We start from the raw sequence: 14,827 nt of genomic DNA, 5'->3' as shown, positions 1-14,827 counted from the left end.
ATATTCATGCGCACATAAAAAGAATATATGTACAGTATAAGAGTACAAAGTAGATTCGTATAAAAACAATAGAGCAAACACAAAAAATCGTACGGACTACATTTTCTTTATCAATCTTACTTATCGACAAGTAACATTTTCAATATTTTCTGACAAATTAATCTCATAGTATGAGTAGGAACTATGGAAGCATATAAAATACATAGTATATGATCTCCATATTTAACTGCGTGACATTTGTGATATTCTGAACATAAATATATTTCTTTTGCACCAACGAATTTCCAATTATCACTCTTTCTTTCACCTTCGGATTCAGGAGATAATATAAAGGTTTCAACAGCTTGATGATAAAACGTTCGTAGTATATCCAATCTGTGTGATCCGCTGACTCTGTTTTTAGCATACTGAATGTTTCTGCCAAGTACGAATTTCTGTACTTTATAATTTGCCAAAAGAAATCTATGTAGATATGGAAAATACATACTTTATCCATGTTTTGGCGGTATATTTCTGTTCATAAAATTATGTAAGCAAAATATTTTTATATATTACCCAAGCGTTTCCGAATCTAAATTTATAGACATGGGTAAATTCTTTGGATAGCACTGTTCTGCCCCGTGTAAAGCATCGATGCTACTCTTCCAACATTGTACAGCAAATCTTTCAATTTCTGATAATTCTGGATGTGGTCCACATAATGCAAGTACTTCGATATGATTAATCAATGTAACAGACACTAGTCTGAAAGCCACCTACATCATCTCCCATGTTACATGTATATATGTTGTTGTCACGTTAAATTTATTTTCCTATAACTTTTAAAATATACTTACATTTGGACTCTTATAAGGTAAAAATACTGGAATATCGCGGGTAGTACAAACACCTTCTGCAGTAACAGCTATTATTAACAATTTCCTTTCTATAGGGTTTAAACTCCACCATCCTTCTGTGGCAACTGCTAGGCAGCCATGTATTAAAATACATCCGTATATAGAATCCAAACATTCCACATAACCCTCTAAACAAGTCTTAAATATATTATTATTTAATACAGAAAATGAGTTTTCAATTTAAAATATTCAGATTACCTGAAGTAAATTATTTTCATTGCACATAATACATTCCGTCATATTAACAATATCAGTTTTTAAAGAGATTCCATCTCCAGCATCAAGACATTGTAATAAACTATCAACAATTGGACTACATAAGCGCATGTCTTTTTTAAGCTTTTCAATATTTTTTGCACTTTTTACTTCATCGATACCAACAAATAAAATCATAGCACCGAATATAGCATCAAGAAATTGAGTTAAAATATATTTTGTAGTTCCAGTTGCAATAGCTATTAATGTAACGCTTTGTTCAAACTCCTTCCACATTACAGTAGTATCTGGTAAGTCTGTGTATAAAAGTTTGATGTCTTGTGACTTAAGAAACATGTGTATTCCATTTAGAGATGCTATTTTAGAAAATGTCATCTACGAGTATTAGAAACAGAAATATTAGTGATATTTATGTAATTCTTATATTCTTTGTTGAATAAGTTTCCTACCGTGTCACCTTCTCCTTTTTGTCGAGAGAATAATGGAATTCCACCAGAAGAAGTTAAACACATAATGTGAGCTACCATTATAATGGTGTTTTTCTTCTTCGTACGTCAAAGATCTAGTTGTACATAAATTTGTATTATTCTTATTCAGTCAACTATGCAAAAATTTTCTCTTATTTCCTACTGTCCAAGAATAAATATTACATTTTCTTTCTGTTATTCTCAATAAAGCGTGTACATTCGTGCAAATATATTTTTCTTATTACAACTGTACTGCTTCACTTATTAAAATGAAATAAAAATTATTTACCTTTCGGTTCATACCGATCCAGTATTTTAGTTTATACATACTTATTTCATTTTACAATACAAATGCAAGATGGCGGTTGTCTTTTTTTTTAAAAACCTACATGTGAATAGGTACCTACGTAGGTATTTACTCATGGAAACATCAAATTTGTAAAGACTTCTGATTGATGAAATGATATTACTGACTTCTAATTGGTAGAATGTGACGCTGCCAGTGTCATTCCACCAATTGAAAGTCCAGTGCTATATATGATTTCACAATAGATTCTATACTGTTCGGTGTACACTATGCACTTCGTTCAACTAGATAAAATTTTAGAGGTCTCTTGCACAATATTTCGCAAGTTAATAACAGTAGTGATTTTACATGTAAATTCCTTAATATCGTTAACTTTTCAAAAATATTGTACAAAAAGCTATAGTAGATGGTATTGTTTGATGGGTTAGGTGACATTATTAAAACTTTATGATAGATAATCGATCCAATGAACAAATCATCGTTTATTAAGTATCATTGCATTTATATGTATCGAAATACATTTAACGACTAGTAATTTATTTCTTGAATTTATAACAACTTCAAAATGTACATACCACGGGGCTATCGAGATATTTCATAAGAACACACGAGAGCTGTCACATACAGATTATGTCTCAAATCCATTATTAAAACGTAACGATATACAATTAATAACTAATAATTTATTACTTAGCTTTGTAGCATATTTAAAAATTCTAATGTTGCAAAGTTACTAACAGAGTAAAACTAGTCATATTGTATAGATTGATTAATCGTGTCGAGGTTAGATGTTCAATATGGTAGGAACGTCATTTAGTGTTCTAGCTAGACAACAACTAGAAACTTATGGAAAAAAGAAAAGAGATCTGTTTGGTATGTCGTATTCCCCTCAAACGGCAAAAATTTATCCCCCTTAATGCATACAAAATATACATATGTCTATGAGCACTTTCAACAATTTTCTACATCAATACTCGTAATTGCGAATACGATGAATAAGTTTTGGTAAATAAAGTATTTGAAAACAATTTCTAATATACGCAAATATTAAGTTTAAAGAGTAAATTTTGCAGTAATACAGATAATTGAAAGAAATTTTATTCATAATTTAATGCAAGTACGAAATCAATAAATAGACAATTTTTTCTTTTTGTCACAGTTGGATTCAATGTTATTTTAATATTACGCCAATTTTAGTATTAATAAACTAGGTATATACTCAATAATGAGAAAAAGAGGAAACGTATCAGGGAGTTAGTTGAGTAATTTTCTATTTCTAATCAGAATTAAAAATGAATTCAACCAAAATGATTTAATGATAAGGGTTGAAGGGTGCGTAAAGTAATGTTTTAATTGAAAGCTATTTTTGTGCTAATTTTGTTATTATTTTTATATACATGAATTATTATGACCATAAAATTGATAAATGTAGCAAAGATGTACATATTCGAGAAGAGTTTGCTTAAAATTTGAAAGTAATTTTAATTGAAATTGGACCAGTTTGAATATTGTTAAGATAAAGGGAATAGCTTAGTTGAATAGGAGAACAGAAGCGATTGGTATAATGTTGACATCCATTTGGCACGAAAAGGCAGTTGCAATTCGCTGAAGAATCAACTTTTTTAATATAGCTTTTTAAAATCATCGTCCGTTTTTTCAACAAATGACAAACATTATTCATCAAACGTACGACAACGTTAATTGCGAAGATCAATTTGTTTTTTCGCGCACGAGCTTCGTGTATGTACACCGTAAATTACGAAAAAGAGTGTCAAGTCGGTGTAGGAATGTGGCACTTCAAAATGGCTGCCAGTTACTTTAGTAATTTACGGCTGTATCTTTCTTTGTTGTTGCTGATGTAATTACGATTGTGTATCGGAATATCGGAGAATTGATTTAAAGGAAAAATAGTGGATCGAAAGTTCTACGTACACATTACCCTCGTCACATGGGTTTTGGGTAAACGTGAGAATAGAATATGCTCTGAAGTCGTTCTCTCCCGATTGCTACTTCGATCGAATTTATTTCAAGACATTTCTCAGCCAATGCCTTCTCTTCTACGAAGAAAGTGTGTTATTGTAGCTTGTTCTACGTATAAAGGACTTTTTGGATCGATCCGTTACATATCTAACGAATAGGTTAGATTTCAGATCGATCTCAACATCATGTACAAAGATACGGAGTTTGTGAGATTACATACGAATCTGTTTTATTCTATAGTATGAGCTTCTAAATAATATATATGTATATATATATATATATATGTATGTATATATACATATATATATATATACATATATGAAATTATGGATGAACAAGCAAAACAATTTTATGCTACAGACAAGACTTTTGGCATAACGAATAACATATTTTGGTGTCTATCGACTCACTAATATCGATATAATTTTGTTATTGCATGTAATTATAAATATTTGAAAGAGAAGTAGTACATATTAGAATTAGCAATGCCTGTTGTTGCTCCTATATCAAAGCGACGTGTTTGTTGCGTGTGGCATAGTACACTACCGCTGCAATGACACTAGAAAAAGTCTGTGCTAAAGCTTATTAGCATAAAACTAGTTCTGTAAGCATCGTGTTAATATATTTATTTGATTCGCAATAAGAAACTTTGTACAATATATACTATAATTTAGTTAACACAACGATACAATTGTCCTTTAATAACCTTAGTAATCGTAAAGTACCGTTTGGATTATAGTACTTTGGGGAAAGTAACACACTCAAGCAATATCGTATCATGCGTGATACAAATGTGTCGTAGAATTTTTAAGACGCTATAAGAAAGCAACTGAATATTATGTTTTAGATGTATGTATGTATATATATATATATATATGTCACAGCCGGATTAAAGCTAGGTCTCAGAGGGCCTAGCATGGGCCACTATGAATCCACCCGCGGTTAGTAAATCGAGCACTCGTGGCTCTGGATACCATCAAAAGGCATTAGCTGAAATTCGTAATTCTTTGCTGCCTTTTGCAAATATTGGAGGAGCAGGTGAAGTAGGTTCCAGCGCTGCCAGTACTATATCTACTTTATCGACAACCAGTGGCATTAGTTCTGCCTCTGGTCTCAGTGGTCTCTCAGGAGCTTCGGGTTCTACTATCGACAAGTCTGATCAGCGACAACTATTGGTACAACTACTAGCCATGGGATATTCGGAGGTGCGTAAGTCATAGAAAAGTTTATCAATATCGGAAACTATTTTTATCCGAGAAAAGAGAAAAGAGTCGTAACGTGCCTTATAAATTCTTAATACGCAGGAAATTGCATTGCGTGCTCTGAAGTTGGCCGGTTGGCGTTTGGATGCCGCTATAGAGTTTTTGAAACAAGCGCAAGGGGAATCGCTGAATGGACTTGGTAAACTTAACACCAAGCTTATAAGGAAACCTAGTTTGGAAAGGGAGTTAAGTTTACAACGTGGTAGTCCTGCACTGGACAGTGGAGCAGGAAGCTCGCGATCCGATAGTCCTCGTTTGACAGAGCTTAGTCCGCACCCGCAGTTAAGTCGACAGTATTCTCCGAGCAATTTCGTAGAACGAGAACCACCTCCACCACCGCCGCCTAGATGCAGTTCTACGCCCCCACCGCCGCCGCCACCTCACGCTCCGTATAACCAGCCAAATGTACCTACTAATATGCAGCAAATGCTCAAACGCATGTCTCCTGCTCCAGTCGTTCCTACGCGACCGCCTCCCACCGCACCTGGCAATACCGGACCAATTTCGACATCAGTCAATTTGCCGCAAAGAGGTACAAGTCCGGTGGCGAGCTCAAACAATAATTCGAATAGCCGCCAACCTATGATCGTTCAAAATGGTCCTCAAGTTCAACAACAGCTTTCGCAGCAAATGCAGGCTCTCAGCATATACCAAACGAGCAACAACAATTCTAATACTCAAGTTGAACCGCCACCCCCGTATCCCATAGTCTCTTCTTCGTCGGCTGGTCCGGTACAACCACCATCTTACAGTGTTTCTATACAAAACAGGCAGAGTCCTACACAGTCTCAGCAAGATTATCGTAAAAGTCCTTCTTCTGGTATTTATTCCGGTCCGACATCGGCTGGATCGCCAAGCCCCATTACGGTCTCCGCTATATCACCGAATACTCAAGCTTCTATGGCTAGACCGACCCCGCTGCAAGCTTGGGGTGCGCGACAGGCCAAAACGCAGCCACCAATAATTATGCAATCCGTCAAGAGTACTCAAGTGCAGAAACCTGTCTTGCAGACCGCTATCGCGCCGACTTCTCCTCAACCTATTTCGACCACCAGCAACACACCACCACCACCACCTCCGTCTTATGCGTCTTCTATTCAGCAAAAGCAACAGCAACCTCAGCAGCAGCAGCAGCAGCAGCAGCAACAGCAACAGCAACAGCAGCAGCAGCAGCAGCAGCAGCAGCAGCAGCAGCAGCAGCAGCAACAGCAACAACAGCAGCAGCAGCAACAGCAGCAGCAGCAGCAACAGCAGCAGCAGCAGCAGCAGCAGCAGCAACAACAACAACAACAACAACAACAACAGCAGCAGCAGCAGCAGCAACAGCAGCAATCGCAGCAACCACCGCCTGCGTATCCACCGGTGAATAACGTTGGCACGTCATCTGCGAACAACATAAACGTAGGTGTTTCGGTAGGAGTGCCAACCACAGAGCCACCAAGTTACGCGACCACTATGCAAGCATTAGCGGCACAACGTGGTATGCATCATCCGCTTCCTCCTCCTCCGTATGGGACACCCACCACCGAAGACTCGAGCGGAATGTCCACGGTTGAAAATAGCACGAATCTTAGGTCGTCTCCCGTCGCACTGCATCCTCCGTTACAAAGAAAATATTCACCCGCGGACAATTGTCAACATCCTATTGAAACGCCGCCTCTACCTTCGGTAACATCGACTTCCGTAACCACGAGGAATAATAATAATGGTAACAACAATAACAGCAGCAGTAACGGTGGTAACAACAGCAGCGGCAGCAATAACAATATCAACAACAATAACAATCATTCACCGGATAGCAACGGGGCTAAGGGAGGAGGTAGTTCGCCTTCGTCTTACAAGATCAAGCATCAATCACCAATACCGGAGCGGAAGCACATGAGCAAAGAGAAGGAAGAAGAACGCAGAGACTGTAAGGTACGCAATTATTCTCCTCAAGCGTTCAAATTTTTTATGGAACAACATGTTGAAAACGTGTTGAAATCCCACAAACAACGATTATATCGTCGGCTTCAACTGGAAACAGAGATGGCTAAGATAGGCCTTAGCGCGGAGGCGCAGTGTCAAATGAGGAAAATGTTGTCACAAAAGGAATCGAATTATATTCGATTGAAGCGGGCGAAAATGGACAAGTCGATGTTCACGAAAATAAAGCCAATTGGAGTGGGTGCGTTCGGTGAGGTAACGTTGGTCAGAAAGCTTGATACCAATCAATTTTATGCTATGAAAACTTTAAGGAAAGCAGACGTATTGAATCGCAATCAAGTTGCTCACGTTAAGGCTGAAAGAGATATACTGGCGGAGGCTGACAACGAATGGGTAGTAAAGCTCTATTATTCCTTTCAAGATAAAGACAACTTATATTTTGTAATGGATTATATACCTGGCGGTGATTTGATGTCGTTGTTGATCAAGTTTGGCATTTTCAAGGAACCATTGGCAAGATTTTATATTGCCGAGCTCACGTGCGCGGTAGAAAGTGTTCATAAGATGGGTTTTATTCACAGAGACATTAAACCGGACAATATTTTAATCGATCGAGACGGACATATAAAGTTGACAGACTTTGGATTATGTACGGGATTTCGCTGGACTCACAACTCCAAGTACTATCAACAAAATGGTAAGAATAAACGCTAATCAATTATCAAAGTACCAACAAGTAAAGCGACGAAAGCGGAATCAGTAATATCCATATTATACATACATATGTATAAAGTCATGTACATAATTTGTGGTAAAAACAATTAAACAAAACAGATTGTAGCGTTTGTTTTACTAATTTATTTATACAGTTTATTAGATAATAACTATTACCACAAAAGCAGGTCACGGAAAGCAAGATTCCATGGATCCCGCTGATGACTGGAACAACGAATGTCGTTGCATTCAGTCAAAACCATTGGAACGCAGAAGGCACAGAGAGCATCAGAGATGTTTAGCTCATTCGTTGGTTGGGACACCAAATTACATTGCGCCGGAAGTACTACAAAGGACAGGATATACTCAGTTGTGCGATTGGTGGAGCGTCGGTGTAATTTTGTATGAAATGTTGGTCGGTTCTCCACCATTCCTTGCCAATACGCCCGCCGAAACACAATACAAGGTGAATACATTTTTAATTTCGTTCAAATCGGTTTCCATAGTAGAGAGGCCATAAATATGGTGTCCAAACTTTTTCACAGACACCTCCTTAACGATATAATTTTTTACTCGTTGAATATAAAAAATTGTTTAGGAAAACTGCTGGCCAAATTAAATACTTAAACAATTTCAGTCGTAATTAATATATTATGCATACATATAAGGTGATTGTAGAAAATGGGGCAAGCTATGTGTAGATAAGACAACCGGTATGTTGGAAATAACAAAAAAAAAGAAATATTCTTGTAGTTGTTAAACTCTGATGATTAGTGTATTGATAGAATGAAATGTTATTCCCATATTTTGACATTAAAAGTGTTTTAATTGTATGGTGAAAACATTACTGTGAAAAATATTACACTATAGATATAATTAATCAGAGTCTAGACGCGATAAAAATTTTCTAATGTTTCGCGTTACAGGTGATCAATTGGGAGACGACTCTACATATCCCGAAGCAAGCAAACCTCTCTGCAGAAGGTATGGATCTGATATTAAAGCTTTGCGTTGGTGCGGATCGTCGGTTAGGTAAGAACGCGGATGAAGTAAAAAGTCATCCGTTTTTCGCGAGTATCGACTTTGAAAAAGGATTACGTCGACAAGTAGCTCCTCACATACCTCGGATACAGTATCCTACCGATACAAGTAACTTTGATCCGGTGGACCCCGATAAATTACGGAATTCGGAGTCTTCCGATTCCAATAAATCGGACGAGTTATTAGATAATGGTAAACCGTTTCACGGTTTCTTTGAATTCACGTTTAGACGGTTCTTTGACGACGGTGGTGGTCCTGCGTATCCTAGTCGAATAAGTTTGGACGATAACGACAATCAAGGTCCTGTTTACGTATGACAGTAGGTTAATAAGTTTTATTCGTGGCAAAGATGAGATAATGCAATATTTCACGTTCGATCGGAAAATTTTTTGTAAATATTGTTCAAAAGAGATTATTCTGGATTAGGACGGGTGTTTGAGTGATGCGAACTGTGAAAGATTTTGTTAAATCGTCGTCAAGGAATGTATACCGTACTATATTATACAAGCTGAACAGAACGGCTGTCATCAAAAACAAAAACCCTCGCTTTCGTTCCTTAATTTCGATAACAGGATATATCGACGGTGTAGAGCCATGTGTTTCGTTATTTGTATTCTTGTGTTTTATTTTCCTAATTTTTCCTGTACCTTTCTCAACCCCATCTCCACCGCGACCACCACATATTTCATAATCATCGAATCCCATGTTGGAATCATCTTCTCAGAGATCAAATTTTACGAACGAAACTCTAATCGATAATACGACAGGACGGAGTTACACTTCATCGCGGAATCTAAAATTTATGGGCATTTATCGTGTGTTTATGATACAGTTTCTAGAATTTTATTATCACACAATGTGACACAATATATCTTGAGTTAAGATCTCGAGTTATAATAACTTTTAGAATTTCATGAATTCTGCTAAAGATTGTACGTACAACTTGAAAAAAGAAAGAAAAAAAAAGGATACTAATTCGTTTACAGCGAGGTATATGTAATCTCGAATACAATTATGAACGTGATGGTCGATCGAAAAATAAGAAAGTAAACGATCGATGGTTAGGCAATGTATACTCTTGTGTAATGTGTTTATCGAAGAAAAGGTATTGTGCTTGCCATTCTTATTGGAATTGGCTTTCGTGCCTATCGGAAACACCTGTTTGTATGTTTCAGCAAGTACTGTGATATTGCAAATAATTAGAATAATGTGGCTTTTAAATGTATCGGCCTTCTTATTTAACGTCTTTTTTTACATTGAATGCTACAACATATAATAATTATTAATAAATATTAATTATTATTGTATAGATTCTTGAATGGATGTAATGTGTTCATTGCATATTTTATGCAGCTTTCAATCGTCAAGCCTTTTTTCACTCCTTTTATAAATATTTTGTAATTTTAAGAAATATCTATTTACTGTCATGCCGTATATATTGTATTTTGTGTGTGTCTCTTATGTCTTCTCGTATTAATTAGATATAATTAAAATTAAGAAACTCTGAAATGAGTGTGAGACGAACAGTTGGAAAGTTCTCAATTGCACAGAAAAATCGTTAATTTAATTTAAGTGAAAACACGAGTAAATGATACGTAACGTCAACCAAGTAACAAACATTCAATTCATCCGTATCATTTCATGAAACAGTTTCTGTCGTTCGTAAACGACTTCCTACTGTAACACTTCCTAACACTAGACGTACCGAAGGAACTGATGAAACTATCAATTGCAATATTTACAATATGGATAACAAAATGTGGAATTGGGAAAACGTTTTTTTCCATATCTCATGTCACATATGCATGCAATTTTATGCAACACGATAATAACACGATGTCGTATTACTTTTAAAAAATACCTTCATGAGACACATTTGTCTGTGTATTGTTTTTCCCTTTTTTTCAATTAACTAGCTTTTATTTAAATTGTTTTCGAGTGTCGAGGAAATTTGGCAAACGAGACTTAACATCCAAAACGATAAATTGTTTAGTGTCTGTTAATATTTTGTTCTCGTTGTTAAATATACAATATGTAAAGTAGAAACGGTTGCGTGCGCGCAGTTAGTGAAATTGATTCGAATGGCTGGTGGTAACGAGAACCAGTCCCATCTATTTTAAACAACATACGATCGATCTAGTTGTTGCATTTGATCGATTTTGTAAAAACTGAAAGACTTAATCGTTGACGTTACTCGTTTGATAGAAGAGAAAGGGTTGAACACTGCATTACTGCATCAAGAATGTATGTACCATGTACAAATTAAAGATAAATCGTTTTATTCGTACTGTTAACGTGTTGACAATGGAAAGTGAAATCGTTAATTTCTAATAGTTAATTGTACCTACAGAGGATTGACAAAAATCGATTGATTATAAAAAAAAACACTTTTTATGGTGTAACATTGAAACAGTAACGATCAGAAGTTAAAAATATGAATAATTGTACGTTTTGTTTTTTATCTAAATTTTTTTCTAACTAGTTTAAATAATTACTACTAATTTGTGTGGTCTTTACATGCAGTATATACCAAAGGAAAAGTAAGTCTTTTATATAGAATGAGAAGATTGCTAGAAATGTAATCGTCTGAACGTTACTGTATTAATAACAAATGACAAATGACAAATGTTTAAATACGTGTTTCGCATGATTTATTCGTTATTATTGCGCGTAGAAGAAAAATGTATGTATTGCAAAAGAAGATGGAAAGAGGAAAAAAAATGTAAGAATGACTTAGGTTTTGTTACTGATTCTCACTGTATTTAGAAACTGACATTCTTCTTGGAAAGTAGATTCGATACATGAGAAAGAAAAGGTTTCCATGTAACAACAATAGGTTGCCTGTGAGAATTGAAAAAGTTTCAGTAGTGGAAAAGGCAGAAAGGAGGAATAGTAATTTCGTAGTAATACGCAACGCATTTAAGTTGTATTCATGCCCCACAATGTGTAAACATCTGTTTGTTTTAATTGCACAAAAGAAAGAAAGAAAAAATAAAAAAAAATAAGATCAGACATTTGGCATAGAAGATTGTTGCTTGACAAGAGGATTGAGTATTGTGTTACATCACATTCGACAAATAATGAATACCAAAGGGATTCACTCTTATTATCATAAAAGTAATCCTTGTATACTACAATTGCTAATCTTACTCTTTGTATACATAATTTTGCATGTGTAATTTTAGTTAATAGATGGTGTGCGATGCTAAAACGAATTTTCAACGAGTATTGGTTGTTTTGTATCTGTGTTATAAATTGCAAACAGACGATCGAAATAATCGAAAACATACAAAGCATTATTCTGCACGTATGTATTTGTTGCTCGATCATTAAGAAATTTGCGAGTGCTTCCTTCGGTGGATTTAATTCGTTCTATATATGTATTATGAAATAATCGAAATCAAACGGTAATCTAATTTTACACCGTATATACAAATACATACAACGATACCTATTAAAATGATTCCTATACATATATCTGTTAACACGTTGTGGCCTTACAATATATATGTATTATCTATGTGTACGGGTAATCGCAGAAGATAAAACGAGAAATATAAAACTATTTTTACTATAAGAAGGCTGAACACTGGGTACAAAAAGTAAACAATACCATATTATTATTTACATTAAAGAATATAGATAGAACAAGAAAAGGTTTCTAAAGTTAGTGAGCGAAAACAAAAGTTTGCTCTATAAAAACCATCAGCAGTCAACGTGTTAAACTCGAAAATTTCATGATCGACATATTGATACCTCCCACACTGTATTGAAAAAAAAATATTTTTATACCATGAAATATATATGTATATAATAATTTAGTTCTAAATGTTATCCATATATAATTATAAAGTAATATCCACTGATTTAACTATGCGCTAAATTAAGCTCGGCTCGACTAATAAATTGTAGCGTTGTTGCCAGCGCAAGATCTTATGTCATTGAATTATCTTACAGATTATATCTATTGCAATTACAATATAATATACAGATCTGTTAACCCACATGTCAAAGGAAAGTGATTTTGAATTATATAGTTGTACATTTTGTAACATCCTTTTCTGCTTTGTAATTATGTTATGAAAGTAAGCGGAAAGGCGTATTAGTTTTCTAAGGCAGTATAATATATTAAACTTTGTATATATTTTCGATAATTATTCTAAATTAAAAATATGTTTAATGCTTATACGTTATGAATAATTATTTTCCACGTATAAACATATTATGACATTATTTGTTATTATTTAAATTCTCAAAATGTAATTTAAAAAGTGCTACATTTTCATAATGTAGCGATGTTGCTGTACATTTATCAATTGAAAAATTTATGTTTACGAATTCATTATTCAAATAAACTCGATTAAGTTGGAAATATTTCGATGAAGAAAAACTGATGTAATGAAACTAAATGATGATTGTGATTAACAGAAATATATTTTCCTTTGATTAAACATCGATTCTAATCGGTAAAACTTTAAATTCGAAAGAATCTTTAAAACTACCGCGCGTGTCATGAACTACTACACTGGTAACTTTACACATCTATGACCAACTAAAAAATTCGTTATACATAGAAGAACAAGACGCCAAAGATCGTAATAGTACGAGCAAAGGCAGTATGGCTTTTACTTAACATTAGTAATGTCATAAAATTTTCGTAATCTTAATGATACAAAGTCTATTGAATGTTTTTTGATTAGTACAGGAATGTTTTTTTTTGTGATCGATCGTTTATGTAACTATACCGTACTGATGCTTGTTTCTTCGAAGTTTACTTGCACGGATATTCTTTTGAAAGGTTGATTCATCGAGGAATAAGAAAAGACGATAAAGGGAAAACCATCGAAATGAATCGTGTCAAGAAACTTCTATCGAGTAAAGAAACTCGTGATTATTTGATGAGGTAAGCAACATAAAATTCACACTTGCATCGCTCACGTGTGCAACCGATTTTATTAATCGATATATAACTGTGTCTATTGGAGAGGAAAAAAGAATTTCTATACATGAAAAACGCTTTTTGTTTTAGTACACACTTTTGGGGACCAATAGCTAATTGGGGTATTCCAATTGCTGCAATCGCCGATATACGAAGAGATCCAGAATACATCAGTGGAAAAATGACACTCGGTTAGTTTGTCAATTTTAATATTTCCTATTACAATTAACGAACGTTTAAATTTCACTTATATAAATTTAATTTAATATAGTATAACATAAACAGAGACTTTAAATATTAAAATATCTAATAATTATATTTTTTATACACACGGTACGTAATAAATACATTCATAGTACGTGATACGTATACAGACGTCTATCCGGTTGGCTTCGTGTATTCTGAAAGTCTACAAATTATCTATAGTGTAATCCAATTAAATAGATATATTTCTAGCATTTATAATATCAACTATTATAATTAGGGTTAAAAAGTTACATTGTGTATGTTTAAGTATAGAGACAAAGGTATTATTAAATAATGAAAATTGCATAAGCCAACAGAAAATTTAACAACATTTACAAATTGTTATACTAATCTTTTTCAGCTTTGTGTTTATATTCAGCAATGTTCATGCGATTTGCACTCAAGGTTGAACCACGGAATTTGCTTCTCTTTGCCTGCCATTTTGTTAATGAAGGTGCACAGATGACCCAAGGTTTTAGATTCGTTAAACACCACTTTACACATAAAAAAGAATAATAGCAGATGAAAAAGGAATATTTATGAATCCTTAAAATTACAAATATTTTTAATTTTCTGTTCATAATTATTTCATATAATGTACATTATTGTGATTCACTATTATTTATAAATACAATCTAAAAATAATCTTAGTTACTTTTAGAATGAAATATAAATGTAAATATAATAATAAATAGTTCCTTTCTTTCGAATAGAAATTTGAGTACATAGAAATCGAGTGCCAAATATTAATAAGTCTAGTAAACAAACTTTAATCATTTTTACGCTGCAAATACAATAAAATAATGAGTTGGAAATGTAAACAAAGTAATGTA

General features: G+C 34.2%; 3 protein-coding genes across 6 annotated transcripts; 2 read left to right on the top strand and 1 right to left on the bottom strand.

Moving 5' to 3' along the window:
- Window positions 1–71: 71 nt before the first annotated feature.
- Window positions 72–1,958, bottom strand: LOC122403970 (protein fuzzy homolog). The gene is made up of 6 exons (XM_043407808.1): window positions 1,869–1,958; window positions 1,562–1,674; window positions 1,095–1,487; window positions 837–1,034; window positions 556–755; window positions 72–462 (listed from the first exon to the last, which is right to left on the bottom strand). Exons 2-6 carry the CDS (start codon window positions 1,637–1,639, stop codon window positions 117–119), a joined length of 1,215 nt encoding a protein of 404 aa, XP_043263743.1. The 5' UTR covers window positions 1,640–1,674; window positions 1,869–1,958; the 3' UTR covers window positions 72–116.
- A 1,453-nt stretch (window positions 1,959–3,411) lies between these two features.
- On the top strand, window positions 3,412–10,171 carry LOC122403983 (serine/threonine-protein kinase Warts-like). 4 transcript variants are annotated; one of them, XM_043407832.1, is made up of 5 exons: window positions 3,412–3,845; window positions 4,714–5,071; window positions 5,171–7,751; window positions 7,954–8,234; window positions 8,695–10,171. In XM_043407832.1, the coding sequence occupies exons 2-5, from the start codon at window positions 4,793–4,795 to the stop codon at window positions 9,124–9,126; spliced, it is 3,573 nt and encodes a 1,190-aa protein (XP_043263767.1). In that variant the 5' UTR covers window positions 3,412–3,845; window positions 4,714–4,792; the 3' UTR covers window positions 9,127–10,171. The 4 variants fall into 4 exon arrangements, with proteins under 4 accessions (XP_043263767.1, XP_043263764.1, XP_043263763.1 ...); XM_043407829.1 differs by having other exon boundaries at window positions 3,412–3,851; window positions 4,751–5,071; XM_043407828.1 differs by having other exon boundaries at window positions 3,412–3,851.
- A 3,240-nt stretch (window positions 10,172–13,411) lies between these two features.
- On the top strand, window positions 13,412–14,546 carry LOC122403986 (mitochondrial pyruvate carrier 1-like). Its single transcript, XM_043407835.1, has 3 exons — window positions 13,412–13,712; window positions 13,839–13,939; window positions 14,356–14,546. The coding sequence occupies exons 1-3, from the start codon at window positions 13,657–13,659 to the stop codon at window positions 14,508–14,510; spliced, it is 312 nt and encodes a 103-aa protein (XP_043263770.1). The 5' UTR covers window positions 13,412–13,656; the 3' UTR covers window positions 14,511–14,546.
- Window positions 14,547–14,827: the final 281 nt, after the last annotated feature.

Source organism: Colletes gigas, unplaced genomic scaffold (genome assembly GCF_013123115.1).
Source record: "Colletes gigas isolate AHSC1104 unplaced genomic scaffold, ASM1312311v1 Colletes_gigas_Sc00087, whole genome shotgun sequence".
NCBI classification, from domain to species: domain Eukaryota; kingdom Metazoa; phylum Arthropoda; class Insecta; order Hymenoptera; family Colletidae; genus Colletes; species Colletes gigas.
This window is presented reverse-complemented; position numbering and strand designations above follow the sequence as displayed.